Source organism: Scomber scombrus, chromosome 6 (assembly GCF_963691925.1).
Source record: "Scomber scombrus chromosome 6, fScoSco1.1, whole genome shotgun sequence".
Classification (NCBI taxonomy): domain Eukaryota; kingdom Metazoa; phylum Chordata; class Actinopteri; order Scombriformes; family Scombridae; genus Scomber; species Scomber scombrus.
In genome coordinates this window covers 30,964,738-30,988,237 of record NC_084975.1, presented here as the reverse complement: position 1 = coordinate 30,988,237, position 23,500 = coordinate 30,964,738, and the positions used below count along the sequence as shown (strand labels likewise).

Genomic DNA, 23,500 nt, shown 5'->3' with positions numbered 1-23,500 from the left:
CCTCACAAATGATGAGTGAGTTGAATCAACACATCTCTGAAGCTGTCTGGATAAAACATTTACATGTGTTTAAGTGGCTTCTCTGTCATTATATTTCAGCTGACTCATCAAACCACTGACAAGGACACTACCATTACGAGCCATGTTTCATCACAATCATTCCCATCTCTTCCTCTTGACAAATTGATATTGAATCGAGGTCAGCTGGGCCTGTTCAGCAACTTCAGTCCATTTAAATAGTTTAATAGCATCATGTAAATGTAAATACGTCAAATCTGCACATGCATCATTCTGCAGAAGAGAAGAGAACAACATCCAACTGATGTTTTTGTAATGGAGGTGGATTTAAGTTTGTATAGAATGATCATAATAGTTTAATGTGCTTCTATTCGTTGTAATGTTCTACTATACGCCACTATTTTTTTCAAAATTTGAACTAAAATAGGATTTTTTTCATTGAAAGTGGAAAAAATGTGATGTAATGGTTTTCCTTATGGCCGGACATTGCTCATCCTTTGTTGATTTCCTTCTGTTGTCCAGCTTCCTACTTTAAAAATACTTTCAACATCTGCTCACTTCAATATGTGGAAATTTCCTGATCTTTCCCAGCTGTCTCCTCTTCCTCACTTCTATTTGACTTATACCACCTGTCCTCCTCAGTCCTCAGGCTTTGCCCCTCTTCCCCCCAATCTATGGGTGAGATTGGTATGGCCCACTTGGCAGTGCTGCCCCTTCCAGTGTCGCTTTCTCTCTCTCTCTCTATCTATCTCTCTCTCTCTCTCTCTCTCTCTCTCTCCCTCTCTCTCTCTCTCTCTCTCTCTCTCTCTCTCTCTCTCTCTCTCTCTCTCTCTCTCTCTCTCTCTCTCTCTCTCTCTCTCTCTCTCTCTCTCTCTCTCTCTCTCGTCTCTGGTGTCACTTCTCTCTCTCTCTCCACAAATTTGCTTCTTATTTGGCCCGGACAGATAAGCTATCAGTTTAATATGAAGCCTACTCAGCAACACAACTAGATGGGGAAGCAGTCTGGATGTGCACAAGTGTATGCTCGCTCAAGCAACACACACACACACACACACACACACACACACACACACACACACACACACACACACACACACACACACACACACACACACACACACACACACACACACACACACACACACACACACACACACACACACACACATACATACAGACATGTGAAGCTCAATGGCATTTATTTTTTCATCTGAAATATTATACACTTATATGTCTTTGATGTTGTCATAGAGTGTGTGTGTTTTGATGTGGGTGGGAGTGAGTTTGTCAGTTCTGAGAAATCAGGGTGGGGCAGAGAGAGAGAGAGAGAGAGAGAGAGAGAGGGGCATGAGATCCAGTCCTCGCTCTCCCTCCAACAGATCTCCTTCATTAGATTAGCAGCGTGTTAACTGGCCTGTGTCATATGGAAATCCTGCCATTTGCATCTCTTGAGAAAGAGGCGTAAAACCATTTATCTATTTAAATATATTCTGGCTGATATGGCTGTTGGACTTTAGAACAGGGTATAATAATGTTTACTGATCAACTGATCAGCTGGCTGCTGATTCCTCACAGTTTTTGGTTGAGTGAGCAACCAGGTCCTACCCGGTGAGCCTCCCATGGCAACCCAGGAGCGAGCACGCCACCGCCGCCGCTTTTCTGATTGGATCGCGTATAACAAATCTGATATTATATCTGCTCTCCTTCTGATTGGATCCTGCTTTAATTAACTGATAGGGCGAGCGCGTGTGATTGGACCGAAGTTGCAGGATTGTTGTGAAATTTCAGCTGAGATGAAGCAGGAAGAGGAGGTGAAACAGTGATGATGCTGAAAAGGTTTGCAAACACTGAGTTTAGTCGCATCTGTTGCATCTTTTCAAAGGACAGATGTCCACAGCAAAGTCTAAACACCACCATCACCACCACCACCACTGGAGAAACTCCTCTTACAACATTGTTCCTATTGTTCTCCCTCCTTCAGCAGCACCCAGCAGTTCACCCCACCCCAATCCTGTCTTTCCTGGAAAGGCAGCCTGAAGGCACGATCCTAGAAGGAGCAGAGTAGGGGAGTTCAAAGCGTTATCACGCGCCGAACGTCTTTTCATCATGTTTTAGAAACAAGCATTCGCACTAATCCCCCAATAATCTCTCCAGGAGAACTGGGGCGATAAGGCGCGCCACCCACGGCTTTTCAAACACTTTTTGGGTAGTCTCTTCTCACTCTCTATCTCTCCTCCCCTCTACCTCCTCTACTCTCCTCTCTCCACTTCCTCGTTCCCTCGCTCCCCTGGAAGGACGAGTGAAGGTGATCGCCGTCTCCTCCTTATTCTCTCTCTCTCTCTCGAGCTGTTTTCTTTTTTGCACGTGTGTGTGTGTGTGTGTGTTGACTGAGCTGGTTTGTTTACATCCTGATTCCGATCTTTATGTTTTATCTGGATTCATCAACAGTGTTTCTCTGCCTCTCTGTTTCTGTTTCCTCCGCCCATCAAAGTAGAATGTTAATTAAAACGATGCTCCTTCAGAACTAATCGATGATTACGATGAGTGTTGAGACACCGTCTGCGATGCCCCCCAGAAGTACGCCATACATCAGTGTTCTCTGAAAGAACTGAGGAACAAGAACAAGAGTTTCCACTTTTAAAGACCAGTGAAAGAAAACACACACATCCCAAGTTCTGTCCTCCGTACCTACATTTTTCTGCCACATTTTTCTCTCCTTGCACTCAGGGGCATATGTTTAAATTTACCCCCCCCCCCCCCCCCCCCCCCCCTCAGCAGAGTGATATCACAGGTCAGAGGTTTCAGTTTCTGTTGGCTAAAACTTACTTTACATCTCCAGAAGCATGTAGTTGTGGTCTAACTATTACTGTCTCCTTAGCAACACATTTTGGATCAATTTTTATTTGTGGAAACTATTTATTAGGGTTTCAACTAACAATTATTTTCATTATAGTTTGTCTACTTTCTTAATAGGTTGTTTGGTCTATAAAATGTTGAAAGATGTAATTCAAGATGCATGAGCAGCAGCTTTAAAGATATTCAGTTTACTGTCATACAGAAATCAGAAAATGAGAGATTTAGGAAGCTGGAATCAGAGATTTTTGGTACTTTTTTTCTTAATAATGGCACAAAATGATTGATCGATAATCAAAATATCATCTAATCGATAAATGTCCAAATTATTCCATGAAGGGTTCATTTGGCTGCAGGTTTTTTTTTCCAACCAAGCAGGAGCACACCAGGCTTGACTTAATTAATCAGCTGATCTCAGTCTTCAGACAGCTGATTGGTCGAATCATGTGTGCTCTTGATTGGTTGGAACAAAAACCTGCAGATACACGGCCCTGTATGGAATAGTTTGGACATGCCTGTTCTAATCGATTAATCAGCTAATCGTTGGGGCTCTACATGCCAACTTAGTATTATTTTAGAAATCCTTTACACACACACACACACACACACACACACACACACACACACACACACACACACACACACACACACCTGATCAGAACAGTCTTTACCCAAATTCTGGGTACAACAGGTCCAACTTAGCTACCGCCTGAGACTGAATCTTTGTGGTCTTCCTAAGCAGAGTGAGTTCCTCAGTTGTCATGGTGATGATTTAGATGTCGGATGGGTTAAAAGTTAATGATGATACATTGTGCACATACCAATAAGCATTATATTATAAAGAAATGTGCCAGCTTGGTGCTCAACAGTTTTTCTCCAATCTTTTTGGTTTGTGAATCTGATAAACTCAGACTCAATGCAGCCATTGGCCAGATGTATGAAGGTACCATGTTAACTGCCGTTTTGCTCAAACTCCAATTCTTTTCTAGCAGCCAAACCCTCGTCATTCCTGTGCTGATGGACGTATTGCCTCATAATGTCGCCCCCGTGCATCATGGCCGTGAGGAGAGCCAGCCTTTATCTGCTGTGATTTAATCTGAGCGCTCCATATAGGCTATACCTCTACCTCCACCTGTCGTATAACTTGCCCACATCATGACAGTAGCTGTCTGTCTTTCAGTCAATCTGGCCCTGACAGAAGAGCCTATCACCCAGAGAGAGAGAGAGAGAGAGAAAAAGAGAGAGAAAGAGAGACAGAGGGGAGGAATGATTGGAAAGAGGGGAGAGAAAACAGCCAAGAAAGATAAAATACTGATAGACAGAAATCCAGCCAGCCAGGCCAGAGAGGAAGAGGAAACAAAAGAGACCCGAAGAAGAAAAAAGAGGGAAAAGGTCCATCAACTGAAACAAAAACAAGAGAGACAGAAAAAAAGAAATATGAGGAAAAAAAGAAAGAGGTGAGACCAACGTGAAAGAGGAAAGAGGACGGGTTAGACAAGAGAGAGAGAAGGGGGGGAGGGTGGAGGTGTTCATCACTCAGTGGCAATGACTGGCTGGTATCTGCATCTCCCTGTCATCTGCACCGGCTTCTGCAGGGTGGAGGAGGAAGGAAAGAGGAGGAGGAGGAGGAGGTGTAAGAGAGGAGAGAAGAGGAGAGGGAAAACCTCTATCCTCTCTATCTCTGAGCCTCATCTCCGGCAGTTCAGGAGCCCGCTTTCCAAGAGTGCCTCATTTTCAAATCTCTTATCTCGGCCCCCGTTTTAAGTATCGCAGTTTTATATTTTTACATGTCATTTGCATGCAGCTCATCAAACCTGGCTCCCTCTATTTTTTTTTCCTTTTTTCTTCTACTTCTTCTTCTTCTTCTTTTTCCTTCCTCTGGGAGGTGTGTGGGTTCTCAAGGGAATAAACTCTCACTCTTCCATGTACTGTATTTACAATATTTGTACCTCGTGAGCAGAATATACAGCGTAAAAAAAAAAAGAAGAAAGTATAGTGTGTCTCTGTTGAATGTTGGAGAAATGAAAGAAAAAACTCAAAGCATGAGTGCAACAGAGGTAATGTGTGTGTGTCTGTGTGTGTGTGTGTGTGTGTGTGTGTGTGTGTGTGTACGAGCGAGGCGGATGAGAGTAGGTTTCTGATTTTTATCTGCCTTCCTTTTCTTCTTTGTATTTTTGGAGGATTCACACAGTGACCTCTTTGTTTGGGACAGTGAGTACACCCCTCCAACCCCCTGGACGGGGGGGAAAGAAACCATTTCCTGTAGTCGAGAGATAGAAAGAGAGAGAGAAAAGAGAGAGAGAGATAGGAAGGAGGGGCGGGCAGACAGAGGGGAAAGGAATGAGAGTGTGTGGAGAGAGGAGAAGAGAATCAGAGATTAAGAAAAGAAAGAAAGAAAGAAAGAAAGAGGTGTATAAAAGGAAGGAGGCAGTGTAGGAGAGACAGTGAAAGAGGAGATGGGAGGAAGAGGGGGATATTGGATGATTGAATGAATGATTTTAGTGAGAGGGGTGAATGAATGAATGATGGTTGAAAAGGTCAGGAGAGGAGCAGGGTGGAGCTTTAAGTTCCCAGCAAGAGAAGCTCCAAACATGTGAAACATTTAATGCTGGAGATGTTTCATAGTGCATCACTTGGCCTTGTTGTGCTTGACTAGAATGTATCCAACTTTATTAGCTGATGCTGATACTTATGTATTGACTGGCAGTTCTAGATTTTTTCTCTCAATGATTAGTTTTTTTCATCGATCAATGTCCAGATTTCAATTTTTTCATTTTTCTTATGTTATGTTATGACATTTGAAAAGTGAAAATGCACAATGATTAATACAGTGATAAGGGAGAGCAGAGTGTTCATACATAAACTCATTCACACACTCGGGGGGGGAAAAAAGCCTTTACCTAGTGAATGTGATGTCATTTAATCTATAGATGTGATGCTGTTGGCCTAGATCAGAGAAAATATCAGATATTGATCACAATCATTTAAAAAAAACAAATTCAAGACTGTTTATGTAAAAAGAAAAGAAATGGAACATAGGCCAACATGTTTTGTTTTATCTCACAAATTAGCCTTAAGAAGCAGTGTCAGTCTTGAGGCTCTACAGTTAACTAATGGAGCCACGCATTGAATGTTAAGGATCAAAAACTACTAAACAGTATGTTGAAAGTTGGCATCAAATATATGAAATCTTATTTTCAGTCATTTTTAATCAGACAGTTCCTGGTTAAGTCAAAATTTTGAGCAGTGGTGTCAAACATACGGCCCGCGGGCCAGAACCAGTCCGCTAAGGGGTCCGAACTGGCCCGCTGGATAACTTTGCAAAGTATGAAAATGACATAAAAGTAATTCCAGTTTTTCTGCTGCTTCAAAGGTTTTTTTTCCCACCCTGACCATAATACAATGAATACATATTGTGGTCATATTTAAACCATTCATATATTGAACATTGTACAAAACAATGTCATTCAGCAGCTTCTGTGCAAAATAATCTGAAAAAACTGATATATAATATTGTTGAAATTGCACTCATTTTTCTTAAGAAATCTCAGCATGTTCATCTGTTTTTTAAATAGATGGTTTATTAAAATATATATATTCTTTATTATTTGTAGGTTATTATGCATTGTTTTTACTGGTCTGACCCACTTGAGATGAAATTGTGAGCCTTAAACTAAAATGAATTTGACCCTCCTGATTTGGAGAAACTTGTGATTAGACAGTAACATGTGACATCATCAGGTACTGTAAATAAACATGGAAGACATTTCATTCTAATGATGATTGTTTTGGTAACTATATATATATATTTTTTAAAGTACTTGTATCTGTATCCACAATAAACACTACACAAGTAACCCTTGTAAAAAAAATAATAAAAAAAATAAAAAAAAAAGAAGAAAGTTTTTAAGACACTGGCTGCATCACAGATGTAAATAACAAAGACTAGTTGTGTGTGAGGGCTTCTACACACACTGCAGTCTTGTTTACTCATTTGGAAATGATCTGCATGTTTTACATTTAATGACTGCAGGGCCGTGCCCGTTCAGAGCATCACAGGCCAGTGTAAACTATATTAGACAATGTGTAACAGTACACGCCATTGAGACATAGATGTGCTAGATGTACCAGTGGTGATTTGCATATACAAACACTTATTCCCCCGTGGTAGCAGTAAAACTGTGGCCGTTGACAGCTGTAGAGAGAAATCTTAATCTGCTCATCTGCAGGGTAGGGTGGTGGTGAAGAGGGGGAGGGGGGGAATATTTTTTTTTTTCTCTATTTCCTCCCCTTTAATTGAAGTGTGTGTGTGTGTGTGTGTGTGTGTGTGTGTGTGTGTGTGTGTGTGTGTGTGTGTGTGTGTGTGTGTGTGTGTGTGTGTGTGTGTGTAGCGCAAGGCAATATGAGATGAGAGGTTAGACATTGGGGTTAGGGAAAGTTCTCTGCTGCCCGTCGTCATCATCATCATCACCATCACCATCACTGTTTTGCTCCCCAGAGAGGGAGGGAGGGAGAAAGGGAGAGGGAGGGAGGGAGAGCGAGGAGCCATTCTGATACTGAATGAGGGAATGGAGGAAGAAAATGAAGAAATGAAATCAGCCTGGCATCATTTGCATTCAAGTTTTATCGGCGTAGGAGGAGGGCGTTTTTAGGCCTGATAAGGAGAGGGTGTCGCAGGCTGCGCTGGAGGAGGAGGGGGGGGGCTAATGGAGGTGTGTGCCTCTGTGAGTGTGTGTGTTTGTGTGTGGATGTGAATGTTATATGTGAACTGACTTTGGCAAAAAGAAGGTGGCTCTGGAGTTCAGTTGGTGTGTGTTTGCATTGACACACACACACACACGTGAATGTTACAGCAGCTATAGTGAGGACTGAGTGTTGTGGGGTGGGAATGGTGTGTGTGTGTGTGTGTGTGTGGTGGGTGTGTGTGGGAGCGGGAGCGGGGGGTTAATATCAGACCAAATAATTAGATTCACTATCGTCTCGGCGGCAGCAGTGCGGGGATCAGGCAGATTAAAGCCGGGCTCGGGGCTGGTTAATATTCATGAGGGGACCGGGGTCCGGGCGAGGGGCTTAGACTGCGGCTCAAAGACTCTCCTCCGGCTGATGGGGCTTAAGGCAGTGCTCTCAACCAAGATGGAGCTCTGTCGGGGGAGGCCTGACATCCCAGTGATAGATGGAGGACTGGGTGGATGGCGAGGGCAAACGAGGAGGAAGAGGAAGGTGTGGCGCCGAATACACCTGCAGCTTCGTTGATCTGTGGATCTTTATTTTTTAGCTTGTAGTTTTAATAAAATGCAGGAAACTTGACAATTCTCATAACAAAAATGTAGCATCTATTTCCATCCTGACACTTGTAGTCTCCCAATATCCACCATCTTTTCTCCTCAGACTGTTTTTGTAGGGGGGAAAACACGTGATACATGAAAACTTCTCAGTGAATCCAGTTGAGAGCACAGCATGTGGTAGTTTGTTTAACGATAAAGTTACGAATCGTTCAAGATATTTAACGAGAGCGAATCACGTTATCAGAAGATGAGGAAAGTAGAAAAGACCATCAGCAAAAAAATTCAAATTAGTCAGGAAATCTGCTGGATTGATTTGTGGCGTGACATGAAGCAGCTGCTGTTTGTCTGTCGGCCCACCAGAACGTTTTATTAGTCAGATCTGACCTGTAAATGACATTTTTAGTTCCTTCCGCCTTGATTCTTCAATCCATCTTTTATTCCAGTGAAATCATTTCATTTTCTAGCAAGTGTACGAAATAATTCCACGTTTAATATTTGACATTATGTGCCAACAAAAATATTTTCACCCTCTGATCTACTGCAGTGTAGTGTAGTGTATGTGATAACTGAAACTAAAGAGAAGTTTACCAAGAGACAGACAGTTTCAAAGTAGGCAGACATTTGATTAACTCCAAGAAGAACCCTCATTACCTAGCTAATGCTAAACACGTGGTTTGTTATTTAAGGGTTTTAAATCCTACATTGTTTACATCCATTAATATTTACAGCGACCTGTAGATCAGTAGAATGATGTGAAACCATTGGCGGTGACTTTATGTCTTTATGCACACGTGAGACAAACAAAACATATATTTAATGTCAGAATTTTAACAGCTGGACACAAGATGTCTCCTACAGTACTTCACTGTAAAGTCCATTCTCAGTGTTTGTGCACTGGAGGCTTCAAGTGTTCACATCACATTGTGTAAGTTGCATACTGGAACACGATTGGCTCTGCAGTTGTTGTGATGTGCGGCTGTGGCTCAGAAGGTAGAGAGGTCGTCCACCAATCCTTGGGCAAGATACTTAACCCCTATTGCTCCCTGCACCAATGGTGTGTGAATGTGTGTGTGTGAATGTTAGTTCCCTCCTGATGAGCAGGTTGGTACCCTGTGTGGTAGCTCCTGTCATCAGTGTATGAATGTGTGAATGTGACATGTTGTGTAAAAGTGCTTTGAGTGGTCAAAAAAACTAGAAAGGTGCTATATAAATACAGTCTAGTTACCATTTCACAAATCCTGATTTTAGGTTGACACCTTAAGGTGAGCAAAGAGGAACTCTGCATAGAGAAGCTCAAACATCCAACTGAAGGAACAAGAAGAAAAACATATTTTTGAGTGGAGGAGAACTTTAATATTTTGGACACTGTCAGATAGGGACATGGTGTTTTCTAGCAGTTTTGTCATCACATGGAACACACACACGAGTACACAACTACTGCATGAGTTTGGTTTTTTATGTATATTTATGTATTTTGTTCTGACATTTGATATAATACACTGATAAACAGTTTCAAACAGTTGTCAGACTGTTTGTGTGTCCAGACACGTTCCTCGGGTGACTGCTGGCCATTTTAGTCACTGAGATGGGCGTCAGACCAAGACAAGTGAAAAGAATTCTGATAGCATCCGGTGGCTACTCTGCTCTCCTTAACTCACCCTGAAATCTCTGGCACCTGCTGTCTCTACTGGCCTGGTTAATTACACACACACACACACACATACACACACATTCCAGGTGTGATCTGGCCCCCTTGCCTCTCTGATTCTCATTATCTTGTCATGAAGTGGTTTTACATGTGTGTATTTGTGAGTGTAAAGTAGCATGTGTGCCTTGTTGCCTGGTTGATACTGTAGATGATCTAGTATTGCTAGGCTAGTCTTGTTAGTTTGGTTAAGTTTTCTCACAGCCTGTAGATGTAGGTGCATGTAGTGTAATTACATGCGAATGTAGCTGCTGCAGTATTTCCTGAATCCTGAATGTGTCCAGAGGCTGACCCCCCCCCCCCCCCCCCCCCCCCGAAATAAAAACATTATCCTTCAGTCCTCCAGGCTTCCTGTCCTCTCATCTGATCCTGAGCCACACTTGGCTGGAGGGTTTCTCTCTACTTGACTCTGCTTGTTTATGCCAGGGCCAATATAAGATTAGGAAAGTTTCTGGAATAAAAAAAAAAACATATCACAAAAATTACAGTATTCATCAGTGTCCACAGAAATGAGTTATTCTCTAAACATCCCGGGGAGTCATTTAACCGATCAGACTTCAGATATATAAAGATGAAGGGAAATTATGAATCAATAAGCTCTCAGAGATACTGTAAGTCATGTTTATTTTATCCTACCGTTGTCCTAACATTAATACAAATATGTTCATGTGACTGTGGTCTGAGAGGAAGCTTCATCAGGGAAAAGTGGACAATATTGACTTTCAGTAAACAGGTGATTCATTTTCATATCAGAAAAGATGAAGAGTATCAATCAATATCAAAAAAATATATTTTTTAAATCAGTATATTTTTTTATACTGAATATGTTTCATTCTCATTTGCTTTGTATATGTGTGTGTGTGTGTGTGTGTGTGTGTGTGTGTGTGTGTGTGTGTGTGTGTGTGTGTGTGTGTGTGTGTGTGTGTGTGTGTGTGTGTGTGTGTGTGTGTGTGTGTGTGTGTGTGTGTGTGTGTGTTTCGTTTTCCACTGGCGCGCTACTGAGCTCTCCCCATTGCCCTATCATGGAGAATTCCAAAGCCGTGGCCGTGATGAATTAGTCTGAAACAAATTAGCAGTACTTACAGCTCAGACGGCTCCAGCATTGGGTTACAAATTAAAACAAAAGCAGCCGTATCTCCACATCAGCGCTAGTTCCCCATGAAATACAATACGCTCTGCCTCAATCTTCCAACGTGCAACAGACTGAGAGGCTTCCTTCTTCTCTTCTCACTGTCTTCCCCAAACCGTCCCAAAGACAAATGTCCATCTTCCTCAGGTGTTTCAAGCTTAGTTGTTAGGCTGCGACGGTATCTGTGTCTGACTGATCATGTATACTGTAATGAAGGAATGGTGTTCAATCCAGGTAAAGAGACATTTTAATGGAGGGATGTAACATGTTGATCACTGCAGTATTTTTTTTTATTTATCTCCACCAATAATATCTTCCCATTTAGGTGAATATCTAAAACCAGATTTTTATTAAATTTGGTTGAGAATTCATACTGATTATTTAGTCCAATCAATCTTATTCACAACCTTTTTTGATTGGGTCCCCTTATTACCAAGAAATACCGTCTGTTCAACACTTTTTTCTTTCATTTGAATTAGAGCCTGACCGATAAACCAAACATGTGACCACTAATAAATGATGAGTAACTGAAGTGTACTGTCGAAGCAGAGTAGAGGTTTCTAGCACGACTTCTCCTACTTCCAAGGTGGATGGAGAAGGGAAAAAAACTTTTAAAAAATGGACTGGGTATATGGTCATGTGACATCAGGCCAATGATTATCCTAGACAGGCAGGAGGGCAAGGGGAGTATCCAATAAGAGACATGGGTGACCTAGCCCATATCGGTAGATACCACATTAGCTGATACATATCTGAATGCACATAATTGGTTGTTTTTTGTGGGTTTTTCTGCTTTTTAACGACACTATTTAAATACTGTTTGTAATTTGTTTTATGATGACCCTGATGGAGGCCATGAGCCGAAACGCGTCGGTCTAACAATTAATTTGTTCTGTTGACTGTGTCGAAATGTAGTCCACCAGATTATTAGTGGTGAGGTTTATTTTGTCATGTGTAAAACCTTCTGCACAGGTCACAGTTAGAAAACCAAAATACATTTAGTGAACTCTATCAAAATATTCATTTATGTAATGGGTTGTGTAAAGAAAATGGGCAAATATATCAGTCAGATTTTTTTTTAAAAACAACGTATCTGTTATATCAGTGTTGGAATCGACCCCAAATGTCCTGAATCTATTGGACTATCAATTGAATGTGTTTAGTCCTACAGAAGTGAACCCCTCCACATCTAGAGAAACGTGTTTTCCTTCTCTCCTGTCTTGTTTATCACCTCGTGAATCATCTTGTGCCCCCTTGACCCTCCCAACACCCACACCAAGCCCCACTGTTTTACTCCCCCCACCACAAATCAAATACACCGTACTGTAAAGCTAACTACATTTCACACCATGTTGCCTATCATTATTCCAGGAAGCCATAGGTTTCCATTCATTTCTATCCAGTATGGAAATCAACTAAACAGTCGGAAGTGAGATATAATTTGAAAAGTCACCACATAACCTTGACGTATGCATATTTGAGTTTGGGTCTCATCACATACTCTCAAGAGTCTACTAATACATATTCATAATGTACGGAAGTGAGTGAAAACCATTGATTAATACGATGAAATACATCCAAAAATCTAAAACTCGACTTTTCAATGGTAAATGAATGTAGAGGATTGTATGAGCTCTCAGGGTGCTTTCTGCTTCTTTAAGGAAGGAGGATTTGTGGAATATGGAGAACCAGGTTTTTGGCAGTTTATTACCGATGGAATAAATGGAGGTCACATATATGTACACTTAGCATGCTCATTAGTCTGGGGAGTCCTTTTCTTGGCCAAATACATGAATTGTGGTAGTTTGAAACACACTGTCTGTTTTATGCTACTGCTGCTTTTCCACACCCATGGTTTTCCTCCCAGAAAGTCAGCGATACATCCTTGGATTTATTTTCACTCATCAGCCTTTAAATGCAGCAGTATAGATTAAAAAGTAATAATAATAGAAAGATTAAATTGCTACAATATAAAGAAATAGAGCAGAGCATACCATCATGTGAACTCTCACTCAGGAGGACTGAGTCCAGTAGGACTCAGGTCCAGCACTAAGCGGATGCTGCCACCTGGTGGACGTTTAGCTGTACTGCAAATACATACTCGCATAGTGGGTTTGATAAATACGTTCAGCCACTGCATGTACACTGATACATTTCAGTGTTTTAAAATGTTGAATTAGTTATAAATTAGAAGAATAAATCTCTTGCGCATCCATATTTATCTCTGAAATTGGAAGAACAGAAAGGTAAAGGTGCGGTTCCTGTGCATGTATCGCTATGCTTAGATATTGTCTTCTTATAAAATTTACTTTTTAATGAGCCGCAATTGTGTGAATTCAGAATGAGCTGATTCAGTATGTTCCCCGTTATGATGCTCCAAGATATCCCTGCAAGCTAAACACACATCCACAATGTGTTTATGCTGTTTTTGCACATGAAGAAATGTCTAAAGTTGACTTTTCGCAGCATGTTTCAGTAAAATTTATGAGCATGAGTTGAAAGTAGCAGGCTGTAGTACCGGGAAAAAAGTTTGTGTGTCATGGAGACATGGGATAAGCCTGGGTCCTCCTGGGGGTGATTGTCAGAGGGAATGCTCCTGGTGCCTCAAATGAACAAAGACAAGATTGTACTGACACAGGTGTGTGTGTGTGTGTGTGTGTGTGTGTGTGTGTGCGTGTGTGTGTGTGTGTGTGTAAAATATGTGTATTCTCTCTCGCTCTCTCTCTCTCTCATACCTCCACATACAGACACAGTAGATGTTGCCTCTCCAGTCTTTGTCTGTTGTATCCACAGTGGATCTTATTATGGCAGCGGGCTGAATAGCAGCCTGTCGACCTCATCAGATCTTCTTTCTCTTTCTTTTCTTGTCTCATTCTCAGTCTCTCTCTCTCGGGGTCTCTCTCCCTCTTTTATTCCCTCTTTTTCTTTCTTCTCTCTTCTCATTTATTGTGCGTGTGGCTTTGTTCAGCCCGTGCTCCCCTCATTTCCTCATTTCCTTCTTGGGTTGTAATCATCCTCTGCTCGATGGCGGTTTACCATTGGATACACACTGGACACACACTGGACAGTTCTGTGTGACTGTGTACTCACAATTGACAGCAATTAATGCTTGGATTTTTGTGATTGTCTCCTGGCTGACACACTATAATGAAGTCCTGCTAAAGAGGAAAATTAATACTTAAAGTGATAATGGCCCTTGTTTGAAGAGTTTGAGAGTCTTTCTTATTTCATTTGACACGTTTCCATTTGAAGAAAACATTGAGGACATGAAGCATTGTTGAGAGAAAAGCATCAACACACAGGGAAGCAGTTAAGGACAGAGTGACGGTTTGATTGACAGGATGCTTCACCAGTGTAGAGGTTGTGTGGCTCCAAGAGTGTTTGAAGCTGTCTAGCAGCCCAACAGTGTCATACATTCTTGAAAACTTAATGTCCAAATGAACGGGGAAAATTAATACGTTAATTAATTTAATATTTAGGCAGGGGTGGGTTTTAAAGAGTTTCTCTACAAGTTTTAAAGAAATTGTGAATTTCCACAAATTTCTATGTGTTTGTTTTGTCCGACCAAACAATACAAAACCCAAAGTTATTTATTTTAGCAAATCTTCACATGTGAGATGCTGGAACCAGAGAAAGTTAGGTATTTTTGCTTAATAAATTGCTTCATAAAGTAAATTGATCAATTATCAATATTGGTGTCAATGCATTTACATACAGTTGACTTGTTTTGGCACAAATCAAAACTTACACTGACAGTGTATTTGACATTTGTGTAAAATCAAAACAATCATTTCATGGTGGTATGGGGAAAAAAACTAACATATAGACAATAAAAGAAAAGAAAGGGACCTTTAAATGTCATAGCCTTTTCTTTATGATATACTTTACCGTACAATTTAGCAATGAGTGAGATGAGTCTGACCTTCACATCATGTTCATTCCTCGTCTTCTTCATTCTGCAGGACTGCAGGTGGACACTGGTGTGCGAGGATCCAGATTGTTGGATGAGCCGTCTCCCTCTGACCTCTGACGCCTCTGCTGCCAACTGTACCATCTACAGCCAAGGTGAGATTTGCATGAATATGGCTCACTTTGGTGTCTGAAAGATCTCCTTCAAATGTGCTTTCAATGGAAGTGATGGAGGACAAAATCCAAAATGTGTCATTTAAAAGTAGATGTTTAGCTTATATTCAGCTTCGAGTTAGTCATATCAAGTGATATCTGACACATTTACATCTTTTTAGCATCAGATTCCCTCTTAGTGTTTCCCTGTTGAGCTGTGGTGGAAGTATAGTAACAAAAAGACTTTGCTACTAAAAAGACTAATGTTGAAACATAGCAGACTTGATGTGACTCATTTGGACAGCTAAAGCTTCATATTAGCCTCACATCAACTTTTAAATACATGTTTAAACAGAAGGAGGACTGTGGATTTTGTCCTCCATCACTTACATTATAAGTGCATCATGAAGGGATCTTCTAAGGCTACGTTCACACTGCAGTTAAAAGTGACCTGTATCCGATTTGTTTGCTCAAATGTGACCCATATCTGATTTGTTTCTGACATTGAACAGCGCAAGTCGCATTGAATCTCACATATCCAAATCCGATTCAGGCCAATTTCAAATGTGGTATTGAATCAGATTTTTTTGAATGCAACCGCAATCTGAACAGTCAGGTCACATTTAATGCGACGTTGATGTTATGCTACAGCTAATGCTCCGAATAAAGACATCATTAAAGTATTCATTTTCTCCTCTTCCTCCTTTTTAACATCAAACGCTTGTTTTGCAGACTGCCGCCACACACCGTTTTTAACATTAGACCATAAATGAGACTACCAGTAACTTCACCGGCTGTTGCCATGTTTGCTTCCGTAAACACTGTTCTGTGCATCATGTCATTAATGATCAACTGAGCATGAGGGTCACTTCATGACCGTGAGCTGTTCAAATCGCAGTCCGCAGACAGGCCACAGTGTTATCTGAACAGCCAAACAAAAAATCTGATTTCAGCAATAAATCGGAATTGAGCATTAAGGCCTGCAGTGTGAACGTAGCCTAATAGTCAGTATGAACAGGAGGAATCACATTAACAATGGCTACATTTCAATCAGGTGTGTCAGTCACAGGGCTCCTGATTGTTCTCATTAATGTTATTAATTCCAGCTGTGCTTGTCCTGCTCTAATGAGTCAATAACAGTTGTGTGTCTGTGTGTTTTCAGGTGAGGAGCTGTTCTGTAAGGTGACCAGAGAGCTTGCAATCGGTGAAGGGCTCCTGGCCTCTCTGTTGCCTCCTCCCACCAACTCCTCCTCTCCCATGAACCAGCTCTCCCCTCCACTCAGCCTCGTCACCCAGAAACAACCTGTGGTCAAGGAGGAGCTGCTGTACCCGGCGGCACTGCACTCAGAGATCCAGCTCCTCCCACAGCAAGCAGGCATGGCCGCCATCTTGGCTACTGCTGTTGTGAATAGTGAGTGTTGTTTTAAAGGCATGAAAATAAGTTTTTAGTTTGTTAGCATTGTATTTGGGCTTTTTAATGCAGTAGAGTATATACAGTATTTCAAGTAGGATATCATTTGTTATTGATTAGAATTAATTTTGAATAATGATGGTACAAAGCGGTATTAAAGTTACTATAAACTACACCAGCATAGATTTTTACATGGTACAACTGCATATATGTAATGTAAGTTTCATGCTTTACATTACTTTCCTTGAGTCAATCATCAAACTTTCTTTATTTAGCACCTTCCATACAGGCTAATGTAGTTCAAAGTGCTTCACAGTTGATTGACAAGAGTGCCATGATTAATAAGAGTGTAAGTGTAGACCAAGAAAAACATTAAGAGAAGGAGCAAAAACAAAGAACAATGAGATAAAATAAGAATTATAAAAATGTTTAAGATCCGAAATCCAAAAGAAAAGAAAATGCAATAGTAAGAGAAAAAAGTTAAATAAAGGTTAAAATAGAAACCTTGTTGTGTTGTCATTCTGAGTACTGTAATATAAGCTTGTGAATTCCACATTTGTAATATTCTCTATGGCCACAAGATGGTGCTGCAGGTCTTTATCAGCCAGTATCACTGCTCAGCTTCTAACTGCCACCTCTTAAAGTTTCCTACTGGCCTTGAGCTGTGTTGACGTCTGCGGCTGATGCTGAGCACAAACACACTTTTGTTTGGACTGTTGGTAATCAGTCTAGATGATTACACATTCCTAGATCTGGCAACATTGCAGCAAATAATTGGGAGGTGTCAAAAATAACTTGGCTGATAAGACATGCGATAAGGCTGACTTCTAGTTCATATAACCTTTTGCGTTGTGTTGCCTTGGATGCTCATAACAATGCTGTGTGTGTGCGTGCGTGCGTGCGTGCGTGTGCGTGCATGTGTATGTGGCACCCAATTAAGTGCTTGAACTACAGAACTGGCTGTCTTTTAGTTTAGTCAACTGACTCTAAATGTATGTTCTTTTGATGTATCAGAGGACATTTTCCCGTGCAAGGACTGTGGAATCTGGTACCGCAGTGAGAGAAACCTGCAGGCCCACCTCATGTACTACTGCGCCAGCCGACAGAAGCAACCGGCCGCAGCCTCGTCGCCGCCACAGGACAAACCCAAGGAGTCCTATCCCAATGAACGTATCTGCCCCTTTCCACAGTGCAACAAGAGCTGCCCCAGTGCAAGCTCACTGGAGATCCACATGCGCACACACAGCGGTGAGAGCAAGATATTTACATAGACTAAACACACAGATGTCAGAACATTGATGCAGACACATGACCAGTGTGCCTTTATTGACCAGTTCGTTAGTTGTGATATATCATAGCTCACAGATTTGAATTATTTCCCTTCTCTATCCCTCCACAGGCGAACGTCCATTTGTCTGTCTCATCTGTCTTTCAGCCTTCACCACTAAAGCAAACTGTGAGCGCCACCTTAAGGTCCACACTGACACACTCAATGGGGTGTGTCATGGCTGTGGATTCGTATCTACCACAAGGGACATCCTCTACAGCCATCTGGTCACCAGCCACATGGTTTGCCAGCCTGGATCTCGTAGTGAGGTGTACTCTCCAGGACCAGGCCTTCCTAAACTTCCTCTCTCCACTGGTAAGTCACACTACCATCATCATCAAAGTTATCACGTGGATGTGATTGTACAGACAGTGTTATAATGTGTCAGGATTCAGGACTGTTGATCAAGTTTTTCACATTTTTCAACTTCAATCAGGACAAGACACATTGGTCCTAACTTTTCAAAACCATCTACATGTAAGCGACTAGGATAGTTCATTAATTCTGACTCTTTTCATCAGGTCTCAGTCCAGGGGATTCTGGTGTGGTGCTGAAGTGTCAACTCTGCGGTCACAACTGTGACTCCCCCGCCCAGCTTCAGCAGCATGTACGAACCCACTTAGAGGTCAGGGTCCCAGCTGAAAGGAGCCCCACCCCACGCCAAAGTACCCCATCATCAGTTGACCAACTCCAGCTCCAGCCATCTCCCTCAGAGAGGGAGCCCCTAGCATGTGTACCTAAGCCAGACTCATCCAGCCCAGGCGCAAACGGTGGCTCAGCCACTCCGCGAGGCTGCAGTCCCCCTGATGCCCCAACCACCAACATAAAGATCAAAGAGGAACCTCATTCAGACTCTGAGACAGAAGAGCAGCAGATGGAAATTAAGGAGGATGGAGAGGACGAGGTTGATGGAGAGGAGGGTGACCAAGAAGCCACAAGCAAGACACAGGAGGAGCCGGTTGCTACCTCCTCCTGCCAGGCATCAAATTCTCCTAAGAGTCCAACAGCCACAACTGTGAAGGCTGAACCAACAAGTCCCACCCCTGGTTCTAGCCCAGCTCATGTGGGAGGTGCAGGGTCAGTTCTCCCAGGAGGAGCAATGTTCTTGCCCCAGTACATGTTTAACCCTGAGGCAGCCATATTGCCTCAGGCCTCAGAGATCCTGGCCAAAATGTCAGAAATGGTCCACAGCCGTCTGAAACAGGGCCAGACAGTTCCCCAGAACAACCCAGCCACCTTTTTCCCTTCTGGACCGACTGCACCTACAGCTACAGCCACTCCACCTCACAAAGGAGCCACCTGCTTTGAGTGCGATATCACCTTCAACAACATCAACAACTTCTATGCACATAAGAGGCTGTACTGCTCCAGTAGGCATCAAACAGATGGTGCATCATCAGCTTCAGGCCCAGGATCAACAAGGGATGCAGGCCCAGCCACTGCTCCGTCCAGCGGGGCACATGGATCATCAGCATCTCCTCAGGGTGGAGCAGCAAGCAGAGCAGCCTCAGCCTCTCCTACTGACTCGGACCCTGCTGCAGGGAGCGGAACAACAGAATCGAAGAGAGTGGTCGAAGTGAAGTCAGAAACTCCTGTGGTAAAAGAGGGAATATCATCCTCTTCCGAAGGGGAAGGTGGAGGTGGTAGTGTGGGAGTTGGAGGAGGAAGAGCAAGTGAAGGTAGCCAGAGTCCTGCAAGTGGGTCTGCAGAGGACCAGGAAGATGATCCCAATAGAACCTTTTGTGGGGCTTGCAACATCCGCTTCAGTCGTCATGAAAACTACACTGTTCACAAACGCTTCTACTGCGCGTCACGCCACGACCCATCCAACCACCGATCCACACACATGGCCAAGGCAACCACCACGGCAGCCTTCCTTCCCCAGCCCATCCGCACACGCAAGAGGAAGAAGATGTATGAGATTCACATGGCCAGGACTGAAGCCTTAGCTAACGCTGCTGCAGCTGCTGCCGCTGCCGCTGCTGCTGCCACTGCTGCTGCCTCCGCCCCGTCCCCCTCTGTACTCGGCTTGGCAGTGAAGCAAGAGGTTTCTCCCAGCGGGGCAGGCGGCTCCAGCCCCGAAGGAGATGGCCCAATTGACCTGAGCAAAAGGCCCCGTCTGAGAGAGGCCCCACAGCACGGTAACAGCAGTGTTCTCCCTGCTCTGCCGCTTACCGACTACCACAAGTGCACCGCCTGCAGTATCAGCTTCAACAGCATTGAGAACTATCTGGCTCATAAAACCTACTATTGTCCCGCCACCACCCTCCAGCCCCACACAATGGAGCAGCTGCACAGGCTCAAGAGATCGGCTTCTACCTCGCCCAAAAGCAGGTCTCAACAGGAGCGCCAGGATCTTTTGCACCCTATGGAGGCTAAAGCCCTACCCGCTGAGTGGGTCGCCCAGGCTCAAGGGTCATCATCCAGTCCCTCTGCCTTACCTGCCTCTGATGCCACATCTTCTCCCCATACAACTACCACACTTGCAGCCACCCCAGGAGCTGGAGCCAAAGGCGCTGGTTCCTCTCATATGGTCTGCCCATACTGTCCTAACAGGCCCATCACCTCTGATCTGATGGAGCACTTCAAGACCACCCACGGCCTGGTTGTAACTATTCAGCCACCCCAGGAGGCCCTACCCCAACCAGGTAGTGCGGTCAGCCGCAGCCCCAGCCTTAGCCCAAGGGATGGCGCCGCAGCAACCACCTCCACCACCCCAACTGGGCAACCCAGACTGGTCTCTCGAGTTCACCGAGACAGCATCAACGGGCAGACAAGGAGTGGTACAACTTCTCCCTCCTCTCCAGTGGTAAATGGCAGCCCTTCAGGTGGGGCTGGATCACCTCCGGCCAGCTCACCTCTGCCCATGTCCCCCTCAAGGGCTCCCTCTCTAACTTTGTCACCTGTGCCTGAGGTCCTGAGGGAGACAGTGGGTTCGTCCCTCCTTCCAAACAAGGCCGCACCAACCACGGCCTCCCATCCCATCCCCGCGTCCCAGCCTGCTCCCGTTCCCGGCGCTAAAACCCCAGTGATCTCCCCAGTCCAGAACGGTAACTCCCGCTTCTGTCGGCTGTGCAACATCAAGTTCAGCAGCCTCTCCACGTTCATAGCTCATAAGAAATACTACTGCTCCTCCCACAGCGCTGAACATGTTAAGTGAACTGAGTCATTCTCTTCTCCCTCTTCCCTCTTTCCTTTTCCCCTTTTCTTCTTGAGTGGATATTTTTTTCATTCAGTTCCAAGAAGCTCAGATGTCCCTCTTCTTCTGCCAGTCCTCCCATGTGGGTGCCAAAGCGGCACTCAGCTGGCAGGATCATGAATGACTGTTACTCACCTGGCAGGGCCTAAAGCTCAACTGCTCCAGAGCAGAATTTGCAGGTGGTGTTACTAACATAAAGTAACTGATATTCCTCCTTCTATGGGTCAATGTTTGTAGTACACTAAGAGCTGATACAGATGCTACGTGGCTCTCCACCTGTCTACCTGCACACGCTGGTGTGCCCCGTCCCCTAGATCACTCTGTTTTCATACCCCTGCCCCACATTGGACACCTACCACTCCCAGGCCTCACAGTATGTTGCATTATGGGACGTTAAAAAGATCTGTTAACAACCTCTTTTCTGTCTCTCTGTTGAACCGAGTTGTTTATAATGGCAGTAATTAGATTTGGACTGTTGGAGGCATTTCTGACTGATGATGATACAGTAACGATAATGCTGATTATGATGGATCTCCAGTCTTTTCTATAGCTATTGATGTTTCAGACCTTAAAGGAGGAATCATTTCTCTTGTGTGGAAAAGACTTGATCATTGTTAATGTTTTTATTATCTGTGCATAGTGTATGATGTCTAAAAAAAGAAAAAAAAGAATTCTATATGCTTTTGGTTTCAACACTGGCTCTTTTTGCTTACTAGAAAAAAGCTAAAGCGTTTTTAGCTGGAAAACAAATATGTGGTATCACAATGTTACTAATTACTGAAGGATAATATTTCAAAAATGGACAGTTTTTTTCTTTCATACACACAAATTTTTATTTTCTCTTTAAAATGCAAGGGAGAAAAAAATGTGAAATATTTATCTTTTAGTCCTCACTGATTTCATGTCAACAGAAAACTACCTACCTAGTGTCTGAGAGTATTTGTATTTTTTATTTGTATATTTTTCATACTGTTGGAAGGAACTGTTTGGATCTGGGTATGTTGAAGTGTATTTTCTAAGTGTAGATATGTAATATCTTCTCACAGTAATCACTGGGATCACACTGAACTTTGTTATCACGTAAAGCAGTTTGTGTTGTTTCTGTCGTCTTTATTTGATGGTGATGTCTGGCAACCAGCACTATTTACTTTTATCCCCTCTTGTACCTTTTACAGATCAGCAACATGATTATATCAGAACAGCTTCTCACATCAGAAAGTTGAAGAGTGCGTTCTCATACTGTTGCTTAATACTTTGGTGAGAATGATGAAGCCTCCCAGACTTTAGGGGTATACAAAAATCTGTTAAGTTCAAAAACAATGTTAAGTTACCAGCTGCATATCATCCAAAATGTGACCTTTGAGGACACACGGCTTTACATTCTTTGTTGCAAACCTGTCATTTCAGATGTACATACTAAGGGATACACAAAACACATCACTGCTTAGGTGTTTATACACATCTTAAAAGATGTAGTTCTTTTTTTTTTTAATGATTGTGTTTCTGTCCGGCAATGAAGGCATAGCAGGGAATATTCCCATCTTAGTATAACACCTCACACAGTAGGGTAAAGCAATTTGTTGCTCTTTTACTCACACACACATACTCACACAGAGTTTACGCCACATGTTCCCATGCTGCTGTTGCAGTTGCAATACAGTGTTAGCTAGAACTGTGAAATACTTTTCTTTTTTTTTTTCTCTTCTCCAATATCGCATACTTACCGATGTAAGGATCATACGTTTTTTTGAGGCACAAACTTCATTGTTTATCGAAAGCTGTCAACAGCCAATAATGCTTCCTGGTGTTGAATTCATTAAAAATGATCATTTCCTCTCCCAAACAATAGAAAATCAACATTCCCTCAGGATTTGACTCTTGTATATGTGCAGGAGCTTCTAAAACTGCATTTGGACCATCACGAGACACTAAAACTCCAGACTAATGATATAGTTATGAGTAGGATAGCAGATGTGAAAGCTTAATTGTAAGTTCTGAGGCCAAATTCTTCCATACTGAAAGGATTTCTCTGCTAATATCAGTCCAACTGTAAACTTACCAACACAAGACAGATCTGGAGCCCTGTTTATTATCAGTAGTAGCATTAAGGGACCCACACTTACACCTAATGGAAGTCAAGTCTTCACAACTCCACAGCAGTGATGAGGAATGTTGTCATGTTAAAGCTGCATTAATTGATTTTTTTTCTTTTTCTTTTCTTGGGGGGGGGGGGGGGGGGGGGGGGGGGGGCAACAAGAAGCTGTAAACACAACATTGACATAATATCACATTTTAAAGTGGTTATGACCAATGTGGGGGGAAAAAAAGCTTATTTGCACATATGCCAGGCTCAGAGCCATTCGCTCCCCTTTGAGCTCTATTTTTGGTGTCCACCAAATCCTGAGAAGAATATGTGGCTCTTTAGCTGCTAAATGCTCTACTATGCTCACCAGCTAGCTGTTTGCAGTTTGGTGCTGGGCAGGTGTTGGCATAGAAACAGGGGTTGACGAG

General features: G+C 42.9%; 1 protein-coding gene across 1 annotated transcript in view; it reads left to right on the top strand.

Moving 5' to 3' along the window:
* zfpm1 (zinc finger protein, FOG family member 1) overlaps positions 1 to 23,173 on the top strand; it is a 107,655-nt gene extending 84,482 nt beyond the window's left edge. The window contains exons 5-9 of the mRNA XM_062420759.1: positions 14,953 to 15,055; positions 16,215 to 16,463; positions 17,478 to 17,711; positions 17,863 to 18,105; positions 18,312 to 23,173. Coding sequence (XP_062276743.1) covers positions 14,953 to 15,055; positions 16,215 to 16,463; positions 17,478 to 17,711; positions 17,863 to 18,105; positions 18,312 to 20,950 — 3,468 coding nt within the window. The 3' untranslated portion in view covers positions 20,951 to 23,173. The remainder of the gene's footprint in view (positions 1 to 14,952; positions 15,056 to 16,214; positions 16,464 to 17,477; positions 17,712 to 17,862; positions 18,106 to 18,311) is intronic.
* Positions 23,174 to 23,500: the final 327 nt, after the last annotated feature.